Source organism: Eretmochelys imbricata, chromosome 12 (assembly GCF_965152235.1).
Source record: "Eretmochelys imbricata isolate rEreImb1 chromosome 12, rEreImb1.hap1, whole genome shotgun sequence".
Lineage (NCBI taxonomy): Eukaryota > Metazoa > Chordata > Testudines > Cheloniidae > Eretmochelys > Eretmochelys imbricata.
This window is the reverse complement of record NC_135583.1, coordinates 23,663,082-23,689,075: the sequence shown is the minus strand read 5'-3', so window position 1 is coordinate 23,689,075 and position 25,994 is coordinate 23,663,082. Positions and strand designations below refer to the sequence as shown.

General features: G+C 41.6%; 2 protein-coding genes across 10 annotated transcripts in view; one reads left to right on the top strand and one right to left on the bottom strand.

Moving 5' to 3' along the window:
• FAAP24 (FA core complex associated protein 24) overlaps nt 1-1,079 on the bottom strand; it is a 68,539-nt gene extending 67,460 nt beyond the window's left edge. For 6 of the 8 annotated variants that reach the window (XR_013347699.1, XR_013347700.1, XR_013347698.1 and 3 more), the window contains exon 1: nt 903-1,035. The gene's annotated coding sequence lies outside the window, so the exon portion shown is untranslated. Of the gene's footprint in view, nt 1-902 lie in introns of all 8 variants that reach the window. The other 2 variants (XM_077831329.1, XM_077831328.1) reach the window with 2 other exon arrangements.
• Nucleotides 1,080-1,258: 179 nt separating this feature from the next.
• The window catches only part of CEP89 (centrosomal protein 89), a 137,026-nt gene continuing 112,290 nt past the window's right edge, over nt 1,259-25,994 (top strand). The window contains exons 1-6 of one of the 2 annotated variants that reach the window (XM_077830940.1): nt 1,259-1,391; nt 3,532-3,638; nt 6,836-6,994; nt 7,684-7,885; nt 16,524-16,629; nt 19,986-20,014. In XM_077830940.1, the coding sequence (XP_077687066.1) occupies nt 1,353-1,391; nt 3,532-3,638; nt 6,836-6,994; nt 7,684-7,885; nt 16,524-16,629; nt 19,986-20,014 (642 nt within the window). In that variant the 5' untranslated portion in view covers nt 1,259-1,352. The remainder of the gene's footprint in view (nt 1,392-3,531; nt 3,639-6,835; nt 6,995-7,683; nt 7,886-16,523; nt 16,630-19,985; nt 20,015-25,994) is intronic. The other variant, XM_077830941.1, reaches the window with a different exon arrangement.

Below are 25,994 nucleotides of genomic sequence, written 5' to 3'. Positions count from 1 at the left end.
CTCAAAATCCATCCAACAGTCTAGTCTGGCTGCAATCATCTACAGCAGGTTCTAGCCAGTTCTTCAAAATGCACTGTATTAGATGGTTAAATAATAAAACAGGAGAGGAAGGATATTTTTGTGGTTCAAACACAGGCCTAGAAATCAGAAGAAGTAGGTTCTATTCACAGCTCCGCCATCAATTGGAAAAAAACCCAAATTTAAAGTTCAACCCCACAGTTTCATCCATCAGTCTTCAAAAGCCCTTTCAATGCCTTCAGTTATCTCTGAAAGTTTTTTTGTATTTTTAATAGAAAGGTCACTGAAGAAATATTTGCCAATGCCAAGTGGTCAAAAATCCAGAGTCAGACTCCCAGAAATGAGATTAGCTTAAAATATTTTTTAAAATTTTTTCCTCTAGTTTTGAGCCTTTGGGGCTCACATTTCCAAGCTTTTCTCTGTGACCATGAGGGTTAGCTGCATGTTTAGGTTCCCCTGTAATCACATGACTCCAAGAGACAAGACTTTAAGAAAAAACACCAAATACCCCATGAGTCAGTGATGTTGGGAACTGGTAGCTGTGCCAGAGAAGCCAACCCAGTCTCGCAGAGACAGACATTCACAGCACATACATTGCAGGACCCTTCCCGAGAGCCTAGCAGTCGTTCACACTGGGAGTGTCTTTGCCTCAGTGAGGCGAAGGCTCGCACTGACGCCGGCCCACAGCGCTCTGAACCTGCTGCTGTGAGGAAACAGGCCGTAGCCGTGCGGCAGGGCAGCGGTTGAACAGTGCACAGGGACCCCAGGCTCTGTCATCCCCATCGAATAGGAAAGCAGCAGCAGCACAAGCTCCCGCGCGAACCACCCGAGCGCTTTAAGGGGCTGGCCGGCCACGACACTAGTGTTAACGCCCAGTCGCTTACAGGAGCGCCATGGGATTATCCCCCTTCCGTGGGAGATCCGCGCCGCTTTCGAGACCCCTCCCCCTCAACTGTCTAGAACGGCTAACCTCACCGTCCGGTGCCGCCAGAACCGCTGTCCTCGGCTCACGCGGCAGCCGGCAAACCAGACCAGAGCCGCGCCAAATGCTGAAGATGATTGACACAGGCAACCACCAATAGGAGTCGAGAGTCGCCAATAGCAAACGCAGGGCGGGAAGGTAGACATCGGTAACGGCTGAGGGTTGCTAAGGAGAGCGGAAGGTTAAGTCAGGCCAGTGCTGATTGGCTGCGGCTTTCCCTTTCTCCAATCAGGCACGCTGTTGTTGTAAAGCCGGTTGTGAAGGGGTACGTTCTGTGAGTGGCGGTAGCGGTGACCGTGGCAGTGGGGCTGGTCCGAGTCTGGCTTTAGTCTCTGCTTCTCAGCCTGCGCTTATGGCGCTTAGTTTCAGGAGAGGCCGGAAGGGCCCCTTTGTGAGTATTATCCTGCAAGTCCGAGGGGGGTCAAAGGTCAACGGGGGTCACTGCCCAACGGAGGGGACCCCGGGGGCGTGGCCGGTGAGCGGGTGGACCCCCTTCTCCGCCCCCCCGCAGTGCTGAGCAAGAGGCGGCAGAGCTACGTACAGTCCGGCTTTAGCCTGGCCCAGGTGGCCCCAGAGGCTGGACCTGCCCCTTCTGCAGAGACCGTGGTGAATGTGAAGCGCTTGCCAGGCCCCTGACACCAACCGCGAATCCCGTTATTACATGAGGATGGCCAAGAGTCCCACGTAGGAGAGGCTTGCGCGAACCGTCGTTATGCCTTCTCTGAGTGATCCTGGGGAGACGCCCCAGCAACAGTTCAGCAGCATTTTCGCTTGTCTCTACTAGCTACTGGGAAAAGGGGACCCGTCTAAACCCTGTAGATCAGCTGCTCCCCCACTAGGCAACGTAAATCTCATCATGCCTGCCGCTAACCTGACATTGAAATTGCGGGTTCGGTGGTTTGTTCAATGTTCAAAACTAGAAGACGCGCTCCAGGTTGCACTGGATGATGCGGGGGAGTTCTGTGAAGGGAGCGGTTTGGCATCTGGGAGGAGAGAGTAAATAGGGCCCACTCTCTTTTCTCATTCAGTTCTTTAACTGCCTCCTCTCTCTTCTGTCCCCACCCCCAAAGTGCCACACGGTGGCCCCCAGGGCCATCCCAATCTATCATTCACCTTTGGGGCAGGGGAGAAGTGGGGATACCAATGCAGGCTGGGCAATAGCCACTTGTACAATGTAATGCCTTTAGACTTGTCGTGCTGTCTGACTTTATCCAAGAAACACATGTGCACGCACCTAGCTTATGCTGTTTCAGCAGCTCAGTTGGTAGTAGAAAATTTAGGTTACAAAGACTGCTTGGATTCACAAAAAAACAGCACATAACTTTTTTTAAACTGATTCGGACACAGATGCATTCTTGGATTTCAGAGAACACTCAGAACGCACATTACAATATAGATAACATAATTAATTGAAGTTTTTTCATTATGAGAATAAAAAAAATGAATCGTTTAACTTTTTGTTGCTTTCTTGCTGCTCTGGGTGGAGTTCTAGCCTGCTGTTCACACTGTTACTTGTACCTCTTAATAATAATAGGAAGACCTCCATACTAATTACGAGACCATTAAATGTTTCACTTAAACAAAATAGGACGGGTCATGTCAATTCAGAACATTGGCTATTAAATCCAGGACCTGGAAGCACAAGCCTCTACTTGATAATTCAGATGAAAGAGAGAGTTTTTGTAATGCACCACCAACTCAGGAGCTAGTAAATTAGTACAGTTACCTGAAAAGGCAAAATTCCTTCCCAATTTGTATAGCTGTCAGTTTATTCCCACATCAAGATAATAAAAGGACATTTAAGGATCAGAACAAATTCCCTTCAGCTGAAATCTTAAATACATACCCCCTTCTACTACCCAAAATAGTGAAATGTGCCCAGAGGGTTGGGCCCTGGTGCAGCAAACTCCCTTGTAAAAGAGTTACCAGTGCTAGCTCTACTCAACTAGTACTAAGCATTATGGAAGTCTCAGGGGCTACTTCATAATATTTCTTCCCCATTTAAACGAAACTTTATGAATGATTTAATTTTAATTTATTTCCCCATCTCATGTTGCTCTATCTGGTGATCCCCTGTGACTAACTGAAGTGGTAGTACTGATAGACCCTTCAACTAGTGTCTTCTGAATAGTCATCTTCACTAGAGGAAGGATCACATTGTGGTAATGTTGGGGAGGCAGAGTTTAAAAAATTTGGAAGAAACACATTCCCTTTTGGCACCACTACCCCTACCATGCACAAAAAGTGGTGGTGGTAGCAAGTGCAGTTCAGAACCTTATTTTTGTGACTTGGGAGTAATGGGAAAAATACACGCGTGGGATTTGAATTAATCACAAACTCTTACCTAGTGGTAGCACTTATTAATATAATTTAAAAATCGTATCTAGAATCTCTTGAAATCATCTGTGGACATTAATTTGCATGTAAGTGTTCTCCCCTTTTGTGTTATTTTGTATCATGAGTGTATATGTTCAGTTTTGTGTTGTTATCCTTCTGATCATTGCCAACTAACTTTATTTTAAATTGTCTAGAAACATATATCTCATGGCCTGGTCCCTGCTGCTACCATAGCTCCTAAACCTGCAGTTCCCCGCACCCCTCCCCCTCGTAGTCCAAACCCTTCTCCAGAAAGGCCCAGGTAGGTTTTAAAGTTACTTCTTTTTCCTCTCTTAAGTATCATTAATTACAGTGGAATTACAATAATCAGTGTAGCAGAATTGTATGATTAGAATAATTGCATATCTATACTGTAGCTCTTATATGTAACCTTTTTCTCAAGTGGAATATATTTTCTGTACAGGACAATTTGTTTGAACTACTAAGATCTATATTCTTCTCCCCTTCCCAGAAGCATTCTTAATACCAGAATAATGCCAAAGCCATATCCTGTAGCCTTTATGTACATGTAACTCCTGTTGAAATTACTAGGAATTGTTACATGCAGTAGGTCTAATTTGGACTATTTTTTGTCTAAATGGAGCTTATCATAAGAACATAAGAATGGCCCTACTGGGTCAGACCAAAGGTCCATCTAGCCCAGTAGCCTGTCTTCTGACATTGACCAGTGCCAGATGCCCAGAGGGAATGAACAGAACAGGTAATCATCAAGTGATCCATCCACTATCGCTCATTCCCAGCTTCTGGCAAACAGAATTCCTCTTAATTCATATAATCAAGGATTAAATACAGGTGTGAGAAGCACTATGATTTCTTGACAATTCGAAAAGACACTTGTTTTAAGTTTTGACAAAAGTTAATTTAATGTGTTATTAGAGGTTTCAGAGTAACAGCCGTGTTAGTCTGTCTTTGCAAACAGAAAAGGAGTACTTGTGGCACCTTAGAGACTAACCAATTTATTTGAGCATGAGCTTTCGTGAGCTACAGCTCACTTCATCGGATGTTATTAGAGTACAGCAAATTTTAATGGAGGTTATTTGAGTTTCCATTTTCTTGTAGTTAGTCTAGCAGTACAAAAAATCTGTTGCATGAAAACTGAGGATCTGGATATTCAATATTTAATGAAGGCCAGTAGCATATCAAGCATTCTAAATGTAGACAAAGGTCCCTGACCCAGCAGCTTCAAGTTTAAGAACGTGATGCTGTTGCCTCCCCACAGGCAAAATTCCCCTTAGTTTGCTTACAGAGTGACTGCATTATCAGGCCCTGTCAAGGTTCCTTCACCACTCTGAACTCTAGGGTACAGATGTGGGGACCTGCATGAAAGACCTCCTAAGCTTATTCTTACCAGCTTAGGTTAAAAACTTCCTCAAGGTACAAAGTTTGCCTTGTCCTTGAACCCTATGCTGCCACCACCCAAGCGTGTTAAACAAAGAACAGGGAAAGAGCCCACTTGGAGACATCTTCCCCCCACAAATATTCCCCCAAGCCCTATACCCCCTTTCCTGGGGAAGGCTTGATAAAAATCCTTACCAATTTGTACAGGTGAACATAGACCCAAACCCTTGGATCTTAAGAACAATGAAAAAGCAATCAGGTTCTTAAAAGAAGACTTTTAATTAAAGAAAAAGTAAAAGAATCAACTCTGTAAAAATCAGGATGGTAAATACCTTACAGGGTAATCAGATTCAAAACATAGAGAATCCCTCTAGGCAAAACCTTAAGTTACAAAAGGACATAAAAACAGGAATATACATTTCATTCAGCACAGCTATTTTACCAGACATTAAACAAAAGAAATCTAATGCATTTCTGTGCCCAGCAAAAGCATCACACAGATAGACAGACCCTTTGTTCCCCCCTCCCCAGTTTTTAAAGTATCTTGTCTCCTCATTGGTCATTTTGATCAGGTGCCAACGAGGTTATCTTAGCTTCTTAACCCTTTACAGGTGAAAGGGTTTTGCATCTGTCCAGGAGGGATTTTATAGTTATGTATACAGAAAGGTGGTTACCCTTCTGTTTATATTTATGACAGGCCCTAAATAAGACCACCAGTACAAAAGAAGGCCCCAGTCCTGCAGTTCATAACATGCAGACAGGTAGGCAGCCTGACCCTGTGAACATGTGTACATGAAAGAAGTTGAGTTCATTGGGGCTACTCATATGTATGTTGAAATGAGAGGTACATGATCAAGTAGTAGGTTTTTATTTGGGGAGAGGAATTTTTCATAAGGAGTGGAATAAGATTATTTTTAAAAAGATTATTATTAAAGTAACTGCAAAAAATGCAACCTCAGTTAAATCAGAATTTAGAAACCAAATTAAAATCTAAAAGAAAAAAAGTTTGTATGACTGAATTAACACCAAAAAGCTGGTTTGAAGGAAAACAATTAAAAAAAACAAAAGCTTTCCTACTTCACTGTACTTAGGTGCTGTCAGGACTGACTTTAGAAGTACTGGTCTCCTCAAGTGAAGAATGCATTAATATCCCTACACTAAAGGAAAAAAAGTTTACAGTTTATTAAATAATTATGTAATTAAAAGTGTCACCCCTTCAACAGGTGCTCCTAAAATAGGTGTGAAAGTAAGAAAATTAAATAAAACATCCTTTGAGTTAGCAATGCATACCATTTGCACCATATAAATGTTATAAGTTATTTTTCTGTTCCTTTCCATTTTTAGTCCCCTACTGCAGTTCACTTTCTCTCCTTTCTGTACATTTCCCCTCACTCCTGTGGTTGTTTTTCAGTCTTCTTTCTGTGTCAGTCCCCATCTGTTTCCTTCCTGTGTCTAGTATGTCCTCAGTCAATCCCAGTTCATTCTACCTTCTCTTTGGCTCTCAAGTTCTCTCTTTTCTTGTGATTTTATTTCACCTTTTTTACTCTGATTCCATTGTTTTTTTCTTTCCACCTTCCTCTCCTCACCCTTCAACTCCACAATCCTCCACAGTTCACAATCCTACAGCATTAGTTGCCAGCCTCAAAGTCAACAGCAGAAGCAGAGTAGGGAATATAGGCCACCAACTACATTGAAGGATGTGGGGTACTCCTTACAACATGTCACCTGCGGATGATACTGGGTACTGTGGAATGCTTGAGGCAGATTCTGCCCTCAGTTTCACATGTGCAAGTCCATGAAAGTAACAGATTTCTGTGCATGTGATGTAATGAAGTGTGATACGGTACACATTTTACACAGAATTCTGCAGTGCCTCGTTATAGCTGAGTTTATGCCTTAACTATCTTTGTGCACTGGTGGTTTAAATCAGTTCCTTTAATATTTTAAGATTTTTTTTATTATATGATTGTTAAATCTTAAACTTTGTGCTATTGCCTAATTAATGAAGGTACTTCACAAAAGGTACAGATAACAGTTTTGAGCCATAGAGAATACATTACTGCGTGTTTTATTTCACTGTTTTATTTTGCTTTCTTCTAGATCTGCCCTAGCAGCAGCTATTCTAGTGACAACTTTAACTGGGCGTACCATTGCTATTCCCCAGCCTCGTCAACGATCGCTTTCTGAAAGTGATACCAGCTGTTTGGAACAAGAGTGTTTTATTGAGCCCTATGCCACAGTCACTGAGCTCAAACTGGGGTAATGTACACTTTCTGTTCTAGCACCTCACATAGGAAGTAAAATCTGAAAATATGGTGGTACTCACAATAAGAGTTATGTGAAATCTTTTCAATCCCTAGCACTGAAATTACTCATTTAAACTTATCTTTTCCCTTCAGTGTCCTAGACTGAGTCCAGAGTGCACCCATTCCCCTTCCCCCATTTTCTATTTCACATATGGCAGTGTTATAACCACATATTCCAGAGGGGAAAGACTAAATAGTGCAGCAAGGCATGCCAGTAAAAATGTGTGCATGAATGTTTGCCAACTCACTCCAATTTGCACAATTATTCTTGGGGAATAATCTGAGTTGCACATAAGGTAATTCCCTTGACCCATACTATATTCTCCACAGACTACTCCATATGTAGAAATGGTAGACCTCTCTTTCTCTGTCCCCAATCTGGCAGTCCCATAAAAATACACTGTTTCATGTGTCTAACTACCAGAGGCGGGAGATGCAAATTTCCAATTTCAGTGGCATAAACAAGAGTGTGAACAACTGAAATTCTGGACCATTGTGTTTGCCGCTAAAGAATTTAGTTGTCTTTTTTGGGCATCTGTTGTTGCATCTGATATATATGTTCAGTGTGATCTTTTCAGCTTTACTAGCCTTTGTTCTTTGGAAAATAATCGCTTTGTATTTTAAAGTGTTCTCCATTTGCAGGCCCAATTGGAAGCATGATGATAGTGAAAGATCTCCTGTGCAATCACTGGAAGTGTCAGACAGTCATTGTGAAGATGAAGACATGGACACATATCTTTCAGAGACAGAAAAAGAGCCAGAGCACAACTATCAGAGTACAGCGAAAAGAGAGGAAAACTTCAGCAATGATGCTATTTATGCTGTTTCCTACAAAAATCAAAAGGTTGGTCACTTAGTTGCTTTTTCAAATTTTAATACAAAATGTAAGAATCTGAATGTCTGAAAAAGAGTTATTATATCTTTTTCTACTATTCATGCACATAGTTTCCAGTTTTCATTTTTAATTCTTACCTCATGCTTCACTTACCTCTGGTTGGAGTTCTCCAAGTTAGTTTCATTCACACATCCACAGTTACCCACTTACTTTTCTGATGGTTTTGGGGTTTCTTCTATCAGAATGATTTAGAAGTTGCCAGGGAACATATGTGGTATTTTGGCACCTTATTTTGCATTCAGTGAGAATGCATAATTGGCTGAGCAAAGCATGCAACCCTCAGTCCACATTTTGGAAGCAAAATTTTCCACAGAGGCTGCAGTCCAAGCTTATTTGACACCTGCAATTTTGCAGGCACAAATGACAGATTATAGGTATCTGTTAATGTGATATACAGCTGCAAATGTTTGTGGGCACAAATCAGATAGCAATTTAAACTCTGTCATTTGTACCCTCAGTTGTTTACACTGGTAAGATTAGAAGCTCTTATTGAAAATTTGTCCCCAGAGTTTCACTGCTGGCTTATAGAGGTGTTCAGTACAGTGAGTATGAAACTGATACTGTAGAGGGGAATGGCTTGGAGAGCTCAAGTCATGTGAATTATAAACTGGATTGGAATAAATTGGAATATTGATTTTTCTTTGGATGTTTGTGTGTTGTATACATATAAACACACACAAACAACTACATTAAAAGAACATCACTGGTGCAAAATCAACCACTCAAAAATTAGGTAGTGCCAGTATTAAGGTTGCCTGTGCAATCTGAATTCATCTGCCTTGTGTGCACAATGATACAGTTTTTAATTACGTTACAAACTCTCTTTTCCACAGGACATTTACCTCATTTGAGGCACAGAATGAACAGTGATCATTTAATGAGCAGCTGTTTACTGTTTTGTTTTCATTGTTCAATGTGTGGTCTTGGGTCTTATTTACTATATTGTATTTCAGGGTTTCTCAAACTTCATTCCACCGTGACCTCCCAGGGCAAAAAAAATGACTATACGACCCCAGGAAGGGGGACCAAAGACCGAGCCCTTCTACCCCGGGTGGGAGGGGGAGTGGTCTGGTGGAAGCTGACGGTTCAGCCCTGCACCCCTGAGGCGGGCAGAGACGAAGCTTGAGGGCTTCAGCCCTGGGCGGTGGGGGCTGTAACCTAGCCCTGCCCCCCAGGGCTGAAGCTCTCAGGCTTTGGCTTCAGCCCCGTGTGGTGGGGCTCAGACTTCTGGCTTCCGCCGCAGGCCCTAGCAAGTCTGGCGACCCCATTAAAACAGGGTCGCAACCCACTTTGTGGTTCCAACCCACAGTTTGAGAACTGCTGTGCTATTCAAATCTTGTGCCGAATTATTAGTTTCCTTATGGGCTTTTCTATGGAGCTCATCACTGTGTCCAAGTGCTTCACAAACATTAATTTATCTTCACAACACGCCTGTGATGTGAAGGAGTAATATTATCTCCATTTTACAGATAAGGGGCTGAGGCACAAAGAGATTAAGGTCAAAAGCATCCTCTAATTTTGGGTGCCCAATACGAGATGGCTAGGACCTGATTTTTCAGAGATCTTAGCATTATATAATACTTTGTATGTTCAAAGTGCAGCTCCCATTGACTTCAGTTGCCACTGTGAGCGCTCAGCACTTCTGCAAACCAAACCTCAGGCTATCAAGGGGGACACCCAGAAAATGAGAAACACACAATTAATGACCAGCTGTGAGAAAATTGGTTTGTATGACTTGCCTGGCATCACACAGGAATTCTATGGCAGAGGCAGGGATAGACTTGAGTTCTCCAGCCCAGCATTCAGCTGCCTTATCCATGAGATCATCCTTATTCTTCCTGCATTCCCCTGCCTCCTTTCCTACTTGTGCAACAAATGAGGCAGGTATCTTACAGTCAACTATGCTACCTTGATTCATCTCCAAAGCAGGTCCAGCTTGTGGACTGCAAGAGGCATGGGTCCTGTGGAAAAAAATAGTATTATGTGATTTAAGACTGTATCATAATGTTTACAAACAAGGCCAAATTAAGGCTGGACAGGTAACCTTAATTCTGGCATTTCTTAAACTTTAGTGCTTAATGTCGCAATTTCAATTACATTTTTTCAACATAAGAAATTATACAAAAACTAGGTTTTTAAAAAACAACCCGAAACATGGAAATCACATCATATTGATACCCAAATGGCATTATACTGACACCCACATGGGTCATTAACAGGGTTGCAACATTTAGCCCACCTTACAGACCTCTATCATTTGAGCTAACAGAGTAACTGATAACAATAGTAAGAAGTCATCCTCTCTGTGGACCAGCAATAGAGGGGGATGTGACACACTTTACCATTGGGTTTGAGAGCTGTTTGCTGACAGCAGAGGAATGATGAGACTCTGAAATCTTGGATTCCATTTCAGGCTCTGGAGAGGAATGGCTCAAGTGGTCCCAGACCCTTCTGTCTGTCCCTGCCTTACCCTACAAACTTGACCCCTTCTACCTAAACCGTTCCTATCACCTTTCCAATCCCAGATTCCCCTTTGATGCTCCCTCACCGTTCCCAGTCTCCCGCCCCTCTTCCCCACACACACACCAGGACTCCTTGCTCAGCCAGTCTCGGTGTTCCTCCCCATACCAGCTCCTCATCCAATCTGTTTTTTCCCATCTTTCTGGCCTCCAGTCATCTCCCCGCTCTCTGGGCTTCTTATTCAAATCTCAGTCTCTATCCCCCACCTCGCTCCCTTGTCCCAGTTTCTTCTCCCAGCCAGTCTCAGTTCTCCCCACAACCCTCGCTCCTTGTCAAATCTGTTTCCACAAACACTCCCACTGCTTCCTAGGCCCAGTCTCTTTGTCCAGCTGTTCCCAGCCTCCCCATTCCTCATTCAGTCTCAGTGCTCCCTCCCTCTCCAGCCATCTGGCTTTGAGTCTCTCCCCATCTCACACACAGTCTCCTTGCCCAACCCGTTTCAGCCTTTGTGTTTTGTCAACTTCAATCGCCTTCCCCCATCCCCAAGTCCAGTCCCAGTGTCACCTGGCTTCTTCTGCCAGTCTAGTCCTTTCCTTCCCCCGGTCCTTCCCTTGTCCCCTCTGCATTTGAGTCAGGCAGCTTCCTCCTTTGTGCTACCTGGGTGCCAGCAGGAAATCACTGAGAGAGCAGGAGAGACAGGATCTTTGCTCTCAGTTCCAGTGCCTGAGCCCACCCCAGAACATCTGGAAGCAGCAACTGTAAGGGAAGTCTTGCATTGCCCCTATAGCCCTGGGGTGGAGCGTGCTCAGTCAGTCTGTGAGGATGGTGCATGTGCATTCTGGTCAGCTGCACAGTGAGGAAATTTGGAAATTTTAGCAGTTGAACTTTAAAAATCTCTATTGAGCATACGTGAGCCAGTATTTTTAAGAGACTTAGAATTTGGCCAAATTTAGATGGGTTATCACAAGAAAATCAAAAGACGTGTCCCTCACAAAATGGCTACCCTCTTCCCCCACTCCCAGCCAGATCTAGAGTCCCTCATGAAAACATGAGGGCAATATAACTTGTCAAAGAAAAGGTTGCCTCCTTTTTCAATGTCAAAACATTTTTCCTCTTCATGTTCTCAGAAACAGTTGAAACTTCAGATAAAACTTTCCAATAAAATTCAACCTGAGGCAGGTATCGAGTCTGGAAAATTTCAGCCCAATTGGATAAAGTTTGACAAAATTATGAATAACTGAAAATATGGTTTTATAATGGGAAGTATCAGGCAACCTTAAAAATTGCTTATTTTTATGGGCCTACCTATAGCTGGAGGGACAGTAAGAGTTGGTAGCATAGTTTTAGCCACTCAGGACCCCAAACCTGTCACTAAGGAGGTGTGATTGTTCCCAAGTTACATTAAATCAAATAGCTTCACAGAGCATTTATTAACCAGCAGAAAAAATAAAGCATCCTACTCTTTTAAGGACACCATATACCCACAACTGGGAATTCTCCGCCCTAATCAAGGGTAAAGGTACCTGTCAAGATTTCCGTTAACCGGATCCAAAATAAAAGGACAAAATAGTTTCTCACTTACTGTTTTCCCCACAGGATAGCACAGTTTTCTCCTGGGATCAAGATTTTCTGTACAGCAGATTTTTCATGAGAGTTTTGTTCCAGTCCAGGAGCCTCCTAAACCTCTTTTTCTTCCCAAAAAGGAATAAATCCATGTACTAATACCTTCTGTTTATTTCTTCCTGTTCTAATGAGCCCCAGCTGGAGGATCCACCCTTCATAACTGGTTTCAGAGTAGCAGCCGTGTCAGTCTGTATTCGCAAAAAGAATAAAAGAATAAATGGAGACAAATCAGATGTCAAGAATTATAACATTCATAAACGAGTCGGAGAACACTTCAATCTCTCTGGTCACACGATTACAGACATGAAAGTTGCGATATTATAACAGAAAAACTTCAAAACTAGACTCCAGCGAGAGACTGTTGAATTGGAATTCATTTGCAAATTGGATACAATTAACTTAGGCTTGAATAGAGACTGGGAATGGTTAAGTCATTATGCAAGGTAACCTATTTCCCCTAGTTTTTTCCTACCACCCCCCCCACTGTTCCTCAGACATTCTTGTTAAACCCTGGATTTGTGCTGGAAATGGCCCACCTTGATTATCATACACATTGTAAGGAGAAAAAGAGTACTTGTGGCACCTTAGAGACTAACCAATTTAAATAAATAAATAGGTTAGTCTCTAAGGTGCCACAAGTACTCCTTTTCTTTTTGCGAATACAGACTATCACGGCTGTTACTCTGAAACCTGTCATTGTAAGGTGAGTGATCACTTTAGATAAGCTATTACCAGCAGGAGAGTGGGGTGGGGGGAGAGAAAATCTTTTGAAGTGATAAACTCCCATTTTTTCATGGTCTGTGTTTATAAAACATCCTCACTGCATTTTCCACTTTATGCATCAGATGAAGTGAGCTGTATCTCACGAAAGCTTATGCTCAAATAAATTGGTTAGTCTCTAAGGTGCCACAAGTACTCCTTTTTTTTTTTTTTCCTTCATAACTGGAAGCCCAGACAGTTTCTTTGGTGTGAGGAAGGCCCCTCTCTCATTTCCTCCACTTCAGGCTGTGAATCTTTTCCTTGCCTGTTTGGATTTGGAGTCATTCCATCTTGGAAAAAAATAATTCTGTTTCTTGCAGTATTTTCTCAAGACATAGTAGGAAATAACTTGTTACCTTGCATATAAAGGTATTTCAGGGAGCCTAATGATCAGTAACATCAAAACTGCTACTTTTATTAATCAAAAGGTAAGCTAAAGAATAAATTTTGTTCCTAATGTATTAGAATTGCCTGAATTTCTGGTAAATTTAAAACAATGTATGCATTGAATGTTATGACTATCATCTCTAGCAACCAAGTAAGTGGCTCTTTTGTGCTTAGACACATTAGGAATTGAAAATATATATGTTCAGCTAGAAAAGTTACAGATACCTGGTATAGAAGGATTCTCTCATTCACCAACAAGTAAAAAACAATCTGCAACTTAACTAGGAAAACTTTTGTTTGATTTACACATTACACCCCATTTCCTGATTCTGCTTTCACACCTCTTTTACACTAGTCCGTCCCCATTGACGTAAGTGGAATTAATTCTGAATGACATTGGTATAACAGAAATAGGAATCAGTTCCATCACCTTTGCTTTATGTAAACGTTGACATCATTTTATGTATATTTCTTAATGCAAGAGAGTCTTGAGTCCTGGCACCAAAGGATACATTCACTGGCCTTACTTCAGTTACAAATAGAAAACTGATATAATCGTGGCCATAAGGTGGAGCTGTTTCTATATTTTATGGTTTTTTTATGACAAAATATAGGGTGAAATCAAGTTTAAAATAAAAGAATTGCAGTTTCAAAGTAGTTTAAAAAATTTTTACATTTATTTGAAATATATTTTCTGGAAGGGACGCTGTGAAGGCTGGTTGGCCTGAAAGTTGACCTACCAGCTTTTTATTGATGCATAAAAATAGTTAAACTCTACAAAACAGTATACTGGCAAAATTGAACATCACTTTAGGCTATTCAAAAACCTACATAATGATTAGAAATAGCAGACTCCATTTCTTTAAACTTGAACAACTGAGTGAACATAAAGAAAAGGAGTACTTGTGGCATCTTAGAGACTAACACATTTATTTGAGCATAAGCTTTCGTGAGCTACAGCTTATGCTCAAATAAATTTGTTATTCTCTAAGGTGCCACAAGTACTCCTTTTCTTTTTGCGAATACAGACTAACACAGCTGCTACTCTGAAACCTGAGTGAACATAGTACCTATTTACTTATTTATTTACTAAGATATATTAAGAGCATCCTTTCAAGCTCTGTGCACATATACAAACAAAAGGATAAATAAAACCAAAACCTCCATCACCCAAAGACACTAAATGATATAGCACATTTTAATAGCACACTTAGCTCATTTAATAAGTTAAGTCCTAATGCAACCACCACCACTAAATAATAATTTGCACTCAACCATTCCCAACTGCATCCTTCAACCCACTCTTCCCTGAAAAGCCTGGGGAAATAGATGAGCGTCTGCAGCAGGCTCTGAAGGCCAAATAATCTGGCCTTTGTCAGAGTAGGTGGGAGGTGAGTTAGAGTCAAAGGCCTGTCATAGAGATGGAGCTGTTAGCTTGAGCATCTTTGCAGATGTTCACGGTGTGCTTCAGTATTACCTGAAGAGACAGGTGGTCCCTCTGATAGTCTGGACCCAAACCATTGAGCGTTTTACAGGTGAAAAAACACTTAAAATTCTACGTGGAAACTAGTTGGAAGCCAGTACAGATCTCAGACTGTTAGTATAATGTTCTCTGTGCTTGTAGCACCACTTAATATGCAGACATCTATGTGCCACACCAATTTATGTTTCCAAATACCTTAAAGTGTAGCCCCATTGACAGTACATTTGAATAATCTAATCTTGAAGTGATGAGGGATGCATAGTCCTCAGAATCAAAATCTCTTTGGGGTTATTGTTTCATCCAGTCTAATTGCAGATTCAAGTGTCAAACAGGAACTGATTTACTGTATGTTATAAAGATTACTTTTTAAACTAGAAGTACAAGAAATACCACTTTTACAAATATTGAAAGCTTAGATACTGCTCCAGTATCACAGTAATGAGCAGATAGATGCCTATGTGAGGAAGTGGAAATTTTTTGTAATATGTTTATGATTCCTATATGTGCCTCAGTTTCCCTCTGTACTTTGCATTCCCACCCAGTGAGGGGCAAAAGGGTTAACACTGCTCTTGGAACAGCACAGGAGATATGAAGTGTATGTGTCACTTCCTTATCTGGGTGAAATGACTGGGTTGTTAAGGTACTGGTTGAAATTAACCCAGATCAACAGAGGGTCCAGAAAGTGAATGATCTACATTCAACAGTGAGAAGCAGTGGCAGGCGGGGGTTGTGAACTCAGGTTTGACTGCTCTCACCTGTGGTGAGAAAAGAGAGAGAGAGACGGACAGAGATGGAGTCCATTTGCACTAGCTTAGATGGTTTGGACTATGGCTAACCTTTGCCTGTCTTTGCAAACCTATGGACTTGCAGATTCTGTAGGCTGCCTGCTGTCTCTGGAAATACTCGCTGGGAGTTGAAGGGGTACAGTACAAGCCTTCCATTGGAGTCTGGCGTGGCTGGATGTGCTGCAGGGAGCCAAGGAGAAAGACAGGGTTTGCAGTGCCTGAAGGCCCAGTCTTGGAGGTTAGGGACCTGCCCCTGCAGAACCATGTGGGTCCTCAGGGCCTGGCACACTGAAGGAATCACTCCCAAGGGACTGGTTACAAGCTGAGCATTCACCAGATCCTTTGGATCCATGACAGCATGCCTAGAGACTGAGAGATTGTGAATCGTACAGGAGTTATCAGAAAGACCCCGTATCTTTGATACCAGTAGATTTTTCCATGTTGTGGATTTGGATTTTCTCTGCCTATGAGAGAGAGCAGTTTAACACTCCTAGGGCACATGTAGAGTGCAATTTGGAGCTTTGTGCCAAAATGATATTAAAAATTTAACAGACAGAAAGAAAAGTAACAGAGTAGATGAGAAGCAGCAAAATGCTATGTCTGTGAAAGGAAGCAAAAAATACCCTTAGGTGAAGCAGAGAGAGGGTAGTCAGTGAAAGGGAAGAGAGAAGTGTATGGAGTGCTGGTATGTAGTTGACAGGTAAAACAGCTCAGACAATACAATCTTAAGGTATATTATATTCTTGATTCCCTAAATATGCACACAGTAATTTTATTGAACAGGTTGAGATATATTGTATATATGTTTTATGTATAAACAGTGAGTTTAGATACTGTATGTAATAAGTGAAAGATAAGGTGCTTTTACAGACTTATTAACTGAGCAAAATAGAGGGACTATTACCTTGTTGTGACCTAAGTGATTGTGATTTAAGTATTATATTAAGAGATTTCTGTGCAACAATCATTCTAAGGACTGGTGTGAGCGTTAATGCTATAAATGTGTCACATGCGCTTGCATGCTTGCAAATGTTCATGGTCTGTTTTTAGGATGTTAATATGGTTACTTCTCTGTGATATTTTCATCCAGGGACAGCTTCCAGTATCTCCTAGTGTTGATGTTGATGAGAATGAAATTTCTTCCCATGAAGCTACGTTTCCGATTTTAGTAGACCAGTCAAATATAAAAGTGGAAGGTAAACAAACATACTTTTAAAGTGATTTTTTTCTACTTTTTAACCTTCCAGGGTAACTACTAATTATGGTATGCAATCTGTTGCTTAAATCAGCCTCAGTACCAGATGATGGGAGGATAGCTATTGTAACGCCTATTTTAAAAATGTCCCCAGCAATGTTCCCTCTAATTTTTAACAGGCCGTGTGCGCAGAAAATTTCGTCTGTGCCACCGCCAAAGGAAAAAAAAAAGACGGAGTGCCGCCACCGAAGCAAAAAAAAAAAAAGCCAAAGCTGGAGTGCACGGTGTTTCTCTGTGTGTGCGGGGTTTAAGATCTATGTGCACACGCGCACAGCTTAGGGGAAACAGTGGTCCCCAGAGGTGATCCTGGTAATTACAGGCCTAACTTCCATAACATGCAAATTGTTTAGACTACAGTAAAGAATAAAATTATCAGACACAGTGATAAACACAGTGTGTTTGAGAAGAGTCAGTAGCTCTTTTGTAAAGGGAAATCATGCCTCACCAATCTATTAGAATTCTTTGGCCAGTCAGTAAAGATGGACAAGGGTGATCCAGTCAATATAGTACACCTGCACATTCAGAAAGTCTTACAGACAAGGTCCCTCATGAAAGGCTCTGAAACAAACTTAGCAGTCATGTGATAAGAGGGAAGGTCCTCTCATGGCTCAGAAACTGGTAAAACGATAGGAAACAAAGGGTAGGACTAAATGGTCAGTTTTCACAATGGAGAGAGGTAAATAGTGGGGTCCCCCAAGGATCTATACTGGTACTTGTGCTGTCAGTCTATTCATAAATGATCTGGAAAAAGAGGTGAACAGTGAGGTGGCAAAATTTAAGGACAATACAAAATTATTCACAATAGTTAAGTCCAAAACTGACTGCGAAGTTACAAAGGGGTCTCGCTAAACTGGGTGACAAAATGGCAGATGAAATTCAGTGTTGATAAATGCAAAGTAAATAAATAATCCTAACTATACATACAGAATGATGGGGTCTAAATTAGTTATTACGACTCAAGAAAGAAATCTTGGATAGTTCTCTGAAAACATCTGCTCAATGTGCAGCAGCAGTCAAAAAAGCTAACAATGTTAGGAGCCATTAGGAAAGGGCTCGATAATAAGATAGAAAATATAATGTCACTATATAAATCCATGGTATACCAACACCTTGAACACTGTGTGCAATTCTGGTCGCCTCATCTCAAAAAAGATACATTAGAATTAGAAAAAGTGAGAGAAGTACAACAAAAATGATTAGAGGTATGGAACAGCTTTGAGGATTGGGACTGTTCATTTTACAAAATAGATGACTAAGCAGGGATATGATAGAGGTCTATAAAATCATGAATGGTGTGGAGAAAGTGAATAGGGATGTGTTATTTACCACTTCACCTATCACAAGAATTAGGGGTCACCTGAGGAAATTGATAGGTAGCAAGTTAAAAAAAAAAACATAAGGAAGTACTTCTTCAAACAATGCACAGTCAACCTGTGGAACTCATTGCCATGGGATGTTCTGAAGGCCAAAACTATAACTGGGTTCAAAAAAGAATTAGACAAGTTCATGGAAGATAGGTCCATCAATGGCTATTAGCAAAGATTGTCAGGGACGCAACTCCATGCTCTGGGTGTCCCTAAACCTCCAACTGCCAGAAGCTGGTCCTGGATGTCAGGGGATGAATCATTCAAAATTGCCCCATTGTGTTCATTCCCTCTGAAGCATCTGGCACTGATCAGAGGTAGGATTCTGGCCTAGATGGACTGATCTGACCAGTATGGCTGTTCTTTGTCTTCAGTAAGGCCAGGATCTTTACCCAAAACTTTGCCTTCATACAAATTTGTATGATCTGAAACTACCTATTATGTGTCAGTCCTTTTATGCAGCCCTACTAAATAGCCATCCCCAAAGACTTCAGTAAAGCCTTTATTACTTTACTGTCTTCTTTATTTCTCCTATCATTAACATTTTTCTGCCCACTGAAGAGCTTTCAGTTTTAATGCTTACTATTTCAGTGACTGTTTAGGTTATGTGACTCCTTATTTTATTTACTGATATTGAGAAATCTGTATTCCTACAACAGCAGTCTAATCAGCTCTTTAGAAAGAGCTGAGCCAGTCACCCAATTGGCAAGAAACCTGTTTCTCAGTAATAACCCTACTTAGAATATCAACTGCTGTGGACATCAGGATTCATTAAGCCATGACTGCTCTAATACTAAATCAGAATGCTATATTGAAGCAGGTGGATGTCTTTTTGTGAACTGTTAAAATCTGAAACATTTGCTTCTGAATTTTTCTGTTGTCCAGGGTCTCCTGGACAAGGTTGTACATGATGGGTGAAATCCTGGCCCCCTTGAAGTCAATGTATTACCATTGGCTTTAAAGAATCAGGAATTCACCCTAAAGTTGTAGGCATGTTAATATCAGTAACTTTTTCACACATTTCATTTAATCAATCAGGTCCTTGTGACTTGTAGGACTTGCAGTCTCCAGTGGATCCCAGGGCTTTGTTGTATTGCTGTTGCATGTGTGCTCAGTCCCACGGAAGTCAATAGGAGTCATGTGTGTTCAGCAGTAACAGGAAAGAGCCACCAGAGTTTAATTTTCTCTTGCTCCTAGTGCAGAAAAAATAAGATTTTGGTGTAAGTTTGTATGTTTTTCTTTGGGAGCAGAGTCAAAGGAGTATTCGTTTGGAGGTCAGGACTGATAACACACAAAATGTATTTTGCAGTAGTTTGTATTCCATTGCTGCTCTATGATTGAGCAAACATTAATGTCAAGAGTTTCTTTGTATCTGCATTTCTTACAAGAAAATGTATTTCTAGTTATAAAATGGGTGTTGGAAGATATATGTCTAATACTGGAGTTTGTGTTTACAGTAGTATTATTTGTACATTCTCCCTATCATACATAAGGGATTCCCATAGAAGTTATATGCAGGAATCAGAGGTAAAATCTTCCCTACATTTGAAACTGAAGCAGTTTTAACTTGTATATACCAAACATGCTCTGTTTTCATTTGATATCTTTTTGTTCAATGTTCCCATTTAGCATCTTATAAAATAAGTTTTTTAGGGGGAATTTAAGTACTTAGGAAGAGAAGGGACTAACAGCACTTTCTTGAGCTAGCCATATTATTGTCAGTTGATATTATAATATTGTTGATATTATAATAAAATGTCTGGATTATAATGGCAGAGGAGTTAAATTATCTAATCTGTGCACTCATTTGGGAATATTTGCTTAATGTGGCCTGCAGTAGGTTTGCATTTCCCTATAGTCTTATGATTTATGGACTTGTAAAGATTTTTGTTTTGAATTGATTCAAAGACCATCTTTTTTTTTTCCTTAACAGAAGATGAACCTCCTGTTTTGAATGTAAAGGTAAGAGTTTGGTGAGGGTATTGATTACAATGCATTTTGAAAAAAAGTGTCATCCGTGATTGATGATTAAGAATTGCTCTGATGAGAATTATTTTGTTGTCACCAGGGAGCCTTTTACAATTGACCTACAGGTTAATTGTGATAATCATTTATTCTGAAAGATCCCAAAGCACATTATATGGACGGCCTCTATATAGGGATCATTCACCCTTTAGTGAAATGCAGCCACTGTTGAGGTGGAGCACAACAGCAATGCAGGATGCAGAAACACTACATAACAGATTCAGACAAGCACTGAGGAAGAAATAAGGGGAATTTAGGGAGGTAGCATATAAAAACAAGAGACGCATGTAAGTGGTAAAGTTCAGAATCTGTTCCAAGCTTCAACAAGGTTAAGGAGATTTGGTGTTCCAGTTGGGCCATCCCTAATAATAACCTGAGCTATATTTTGGCCAGGACACTGGGTTTAACAATTCCTACTCTTGTGGAAAGTAATGTAGGCTCAGTGTCCCATAATTACCTTGCTGGGACATTGGTTTACTACCAGTGGAGGAAGTGAGTGCCCCATCAAACCTCCAGTGTTATAATTTCTTCTTTGGGTGCTTGTTTGTATATATTCCACCCCGTGCACTTGAGATTGGATTCATTTAGCTAGCAGTTTCGTTGGCAGTTACGATGGTGCTTTGAGTGTCCACATGTCTCCAGCTGAGTGCGCAAAAGATGGGGCAACCCCAGCCACCTTTCAGTCCCTTCTCACCACCACTGGCTATACAAGTCAGAACTGGCAGGGTCCGAGTTTCTTCATTCACTGTGCTGACTGTTCTTTGTTATGTAAACAGTAAATATGGGTACTTAGCAGTTAATCAGTCGTTAGTGCTACACAGTAATTCACTCCTTTGTTTACCTGTAAGTTAGGCCCTGTTGCGGGGTACATCATTATGACTGAACACAAATCTCCAGGTTTTAAAAATTGTCCTTCATATTAGGCTGAAATGCCTCTCAATGATGAGCACACCATTTGTTGATTGTGTCTGGGTGAGAGGCACATTGCAAAAAGATGTGCTCTCTGTAAATTATTTTCTAAAAGAACCCAAAGAGCTAGGAAATCTTATCTGAAAATGCTCCTGCTGAAAAGGTCAGTGCATCCTGCGGAAGTGTCAGGAGTAAGGTCCTGCAGCAGTGTCTTCCGTCAGTCTACCAGGTCAGCCAGGCTGCCTGATGGACATTCCTGCTTGATTGACTGAGGAACCTAGCAAGCCGGTTCTTAAGCCAGCAGCAGTTCTCTGGCTGTTGAACGCACATGTCTGTGGATTCTCTGCCTCCCTCTGCTTACCTCATTCCAAGACCTGCTCCTGCTCTGCTCCTCCACTTCTTGAGCCTAGACCTTGCCATGCTCCCAACCTCACTTCAGCCTAGACCTGCAGTGACATTCCCCAGGGTACAATCTGGACTGCTGAATAGCTGCATCTCCTGAGTTCTCCAACCTGGGATATATTTTACACTGCTTTATTGGTGAACAGTCACCCCTGGCCAGTTAACACACAGCCTCCAGCGTGTAACTAGCTCCCAGCTGCACAGTATTAAGTGTTACTGGCTAGCCACTCATGAATTACACTGCAGAAGAACAGCAGCAGATTCTCTAGTCTCAGATTTTCCACCAGAAATGTGCATCTTGTGTTGTCCGGCACCTTACTGAACAATGCAAGCTCATATAAAGTCCATCATGTCATCAACAGAAAATGATATGCACCAGCTGTTATCCCAAATTGAGTTTCCCAATCTGAACACACTGGTTTGATAAAACAGTGAAACACATTTATTAAGTACAGAAAGAAAAGAAAGATTTTAAGTGACTACAAGTAATGAAATACAAAAGTCAGGATTGGTTACAACAGAAATAAAAGATAAAATGTGAGCTAAATGCCTAACTTAACAAGCTAAGTACATTTAAAAACAAAAAGATTTCTCTTACCATAAGCTTACAACAGTCTTTACTGGCTGAAAAGCCTCCCAGCCAGGACTCCCCCTCCCCCAAGTTCAGTTCTTTGAGCGTCGTTGATGTCACGAGCAGAGATGGAGGAGAGAGGTCAAGCATTTTTCTCCCCTCTTTATAATTCAGTTTGTTGTGCTACAAACATCCTAGCTGAGTCCTGGTGACAAACAGTGCCTTGTGGATGTGAGGTTCGAACCATTATTCTGAGGAAATTCAAATTTCTTGTTCATGCCTTCCCCCACCAGAGAATTGTTGCATAACTAAGTGATAGCCCACTTGACTTTGTTGATACCTGTCTGGGGGTGCCAGTCTTTGTCTTTAAAGAATTGGTTTGGGCCTGCCTTTTGAACTCTGGAATGTGTTACAGCAATGTTATACAGTAGAAACTTATAACTTTACATACAATATTGATACACGTTTAACCAGGACAATAACATGCAGCGGATGATGAATTTTTAAATGATGCCTCAGAAGGCATACTTTGTACAAAATTTATCATAGTCTTGTAAAAGTTGTGAACTTAATGGTATAGACTGTCACCTGCCCAGCACCCAGCCTTGTTCCAGTCTTGTCACTGCCTTGGAACCCACCCTGCTCCTGCCGTCCCTGACTCCAGCTAATCTGGTTCTGACCCTCAGCCCTAGTTCTGTCTCAACTCTTGGCTCTGGCATTTGAACTCTGGACTTTGGTTCTGACCTCCAGCTCCGATTCCTGGCTCTGACTCTACTTTGACCTTGGGCTGTGGCATTTGGATTCCAACCACTAGGCCTGGCCACTTGCGACCTCTTCCCGATAGGCAGCAGCTTCTGAGCACTCGTCATTTAAAAGTACTCCCATTGTGTCCTTAATTTGTGAAGTCAAAGTAAATGCTTCTAAAAAGCCATTCTCCTTGTCTGGTAAAATCTCAAGGGTTTAGAGGAGAAAGGAGTACCAAGACCACACAAAAAATAGATCTTACTCTTCTTCACCAGGTCCTTCCTCAGGGAGCCATAAATCCTCTTGAACCTCAGGGGAAAAGGTAGCACAAAGCCCCAGAAGGGTTGCTCTGGCCCCTGGTAAGGCACGAGTCACCGTGCCTCAAGACCAGCTCCCTTGATACCACTTACATTGCCCAGTATCATCCTCCAGGTCCTGAGGCCCCTGGTACCATGTCTCTGGTACTGACGCCATCTACTCACCTGTCTTCATGTTTGGTGCAACAGATTTGGTACCAAAATTATATATAGCCTCAAAAGACTTACTGGTCGTTTTGGTACTGGGATCCCCACTGTTGCAGTGCTGAAGCTTCCTCCTTTGGCATCGACTGCTGCTCCAGTATGAGAAATGAGGACATCAATGGTACTGACCAGAGCATCATCTGAAAGTGCTTTCAGCACACCAGCTGATACAGCCTCTCCTCATAGGGAGGACTATTCATTCTCCTCAGGTACTGAGGGCATTAGAGAGTCTTCTCTGGTTTGTTCCCTAAGATCCAGATATTCAGGGCAATTTACACCTGAGAGGGAATGATGGGATGAATTTTATTACTCTAGGCATTGAAGCTCAAAGAGGCTCAAAGTACATGCTGGTATCATTGCCCTTGGCCGTAGCCCTTACTACCTATCAATAGCCTTGGACTTATTGGGCTCTGTGAAGGATTCACTATGCTAGAAGACCAGTGTCTGCTTCTCAAATCAGGACTAGTTCCCTTTCTCCACTGCACAAGGCGGCTTTACAGCCAGCTCAGTCTGTTCCTGCATCAACTGAACAGGCTAATGGTTCAGATGAAGAGAGTCTTAGTCAGAGGACCATCTTTCACCAGCTCATATGTCCCCATCATTCCTGGATGAGGCTGTACTTGTTGAGTTATCTTTGTCAATGAGTATAGCCTCAACAGATGACAAGATGTTCCAAGACTTGTTAATCAGAATGGCTAACATGCTGGAGCTTCCAGTTGAGGTAGTTCAGGAAAAAAAAATCACACAAGCTTCTGCTCATCTTGCACACCTCGGTACCTGGACATCTTGCAATACCCATCAGTTAGGGACTTTCAGAGCCAGCTAAATTGCTCTAGCAGACAGCTGTCTCTCTGGTACCAATATTGATGAGAGCAGACCATCACTACCAGGTTTCTTCCTAGGATTTTGGGCATATCCCACACCAGGTTCAATACTGCATCAAATGAGAGATCACATTGAAATAACACCAAAAGACAAGGAAAGCCCCCTAAAACAATTTATTCTGATGGAAAAATTACTTCACATCATGCTTCCAAATGAGAATCACCAACTACCAAGACCTTTTGGTTAAATATGATTAACTGAAGTGGGATTCAATGGTTAAATTTGCCAAAAGCCTTCGTCAAGACAATAAGGAAGATTTTAAGTTGCTCTTCACTGAAGGTCAGCTTGCAACATGCACATGCCTCCAAGCAGTGCTTTGTGCTTCAGAGGGCGATCTCAAGTGTTACGAAGAGATCCTCAAAGAATTTCAAGTAGCAATTGAGGCTCTTGCATTTAGCACTCTTCAGTGCTAAAACAGTTGAGGCCTTACACTGAAGGACTTGCAAAAGTACATCAATCCTCAGCCACAGCATTTACTCCCAATATAGGCACCTAGAAAGTGTCAAAAATTTCTGAGAAGGAAGTAATCTGGATCCACCACAATATCTGCTTATTAGTCTCTCTCATGATCCAGGCAGCAGATTTGACTTCTTGTTTGGGAGTGGTATACAAATTCTTTTTGATCTTCCAATTATATCCCCTCCATATGGGAGTTACTTGTTTCATTGTGGGGTGTGGAACACTGTCATTAAAGCCTACTGAGTTCTGGAAATCTTGGCTGTTCCATTCAGTTCCAGACCAAGGGTGCTGGAGCCCTCCCAAAAGATGTTAGTGATAGATGTCTCCACACTAGGATAAGAAACCCATTTGGGCAATCTTCAAACACAGTATACTTGGACTTCTGGGGAAACATGACTCCACATAAATGTCTTTGAGCTAAAAGCCATTTATTGGGCATGCACAGCTTTCTTCCTGCTTCTGAAAGGACTGATAATTCAAATCATGATGGACATTCCATGTTTTATATAACAAGCAAAGGGGAGCAAGATTCATTCCTCTATATCAGGCAGCTGTATATCTATAGAACTTTTGTATCCACCATAGCAGTACATTTGTCAGGATTACAGAACATAATGACAGATCACCTCAGCACACAATTTTCAAGTGACCACAAGAGGTCAGTAACAACATAATCCAAGACATTTCTAAAGTGGGGTTATCACACCATATACCTCTTTGCCAACAAAGAAAACAAGAAACATAAAAAGCTCTCCTCCAGAGAGGAAATAATTAGGGATTCCTATCTGATGCATTCGTGATAACATGGCCCCTGGACTTTGTCACAGTTTCAGGGCAACTGTACCGATATTCCCCCTTGTGATCCACCAAGGGCACGCATTTTAGGCATTGGCTCTCATGGGCAGAGACTTGTGTCTCACTCCTTCCTGACCAGGAGTGTTAAGGCTGCACAGATCCATGCCTTACAATGTGATAGCCCGAGCAAGCAGACTGCCTAAAAAGCCAGTACCTGTGCTTTGCTTTCTCTCTGAGGAAGCTATGACCATTATATTGCCTGCAGTTGTAAGTTACCATACAGCTCCTTCTAAGCAAGCACATTTATTCTTAAGGTAAATGCATTACAGAGAAAATATGTTGAAAACAGTAAAACAACCTAAAAAGCTTACCTGAGGTCATCCCAACCTCAAGTTCTGGTAGGTGCCAGTCCTTCAAAACCGACAGCTAGGTTTTCCCAGGGTTACAGGTTCATCTGTCTTAGAACCAGAACAACAATTGGCCTGATCGGCCGTTTCTCTATGTAGCTCAGGTCTTTGATCTTGGCCTTTTATATTAGGTAATCACCAGACAATGGTGTTCTCTTCAGGGCGTAGTTACAAAAGGCTGGGTTTTTGCATAACCGTGGTTGGGGAATTTGCATTAACTTTTC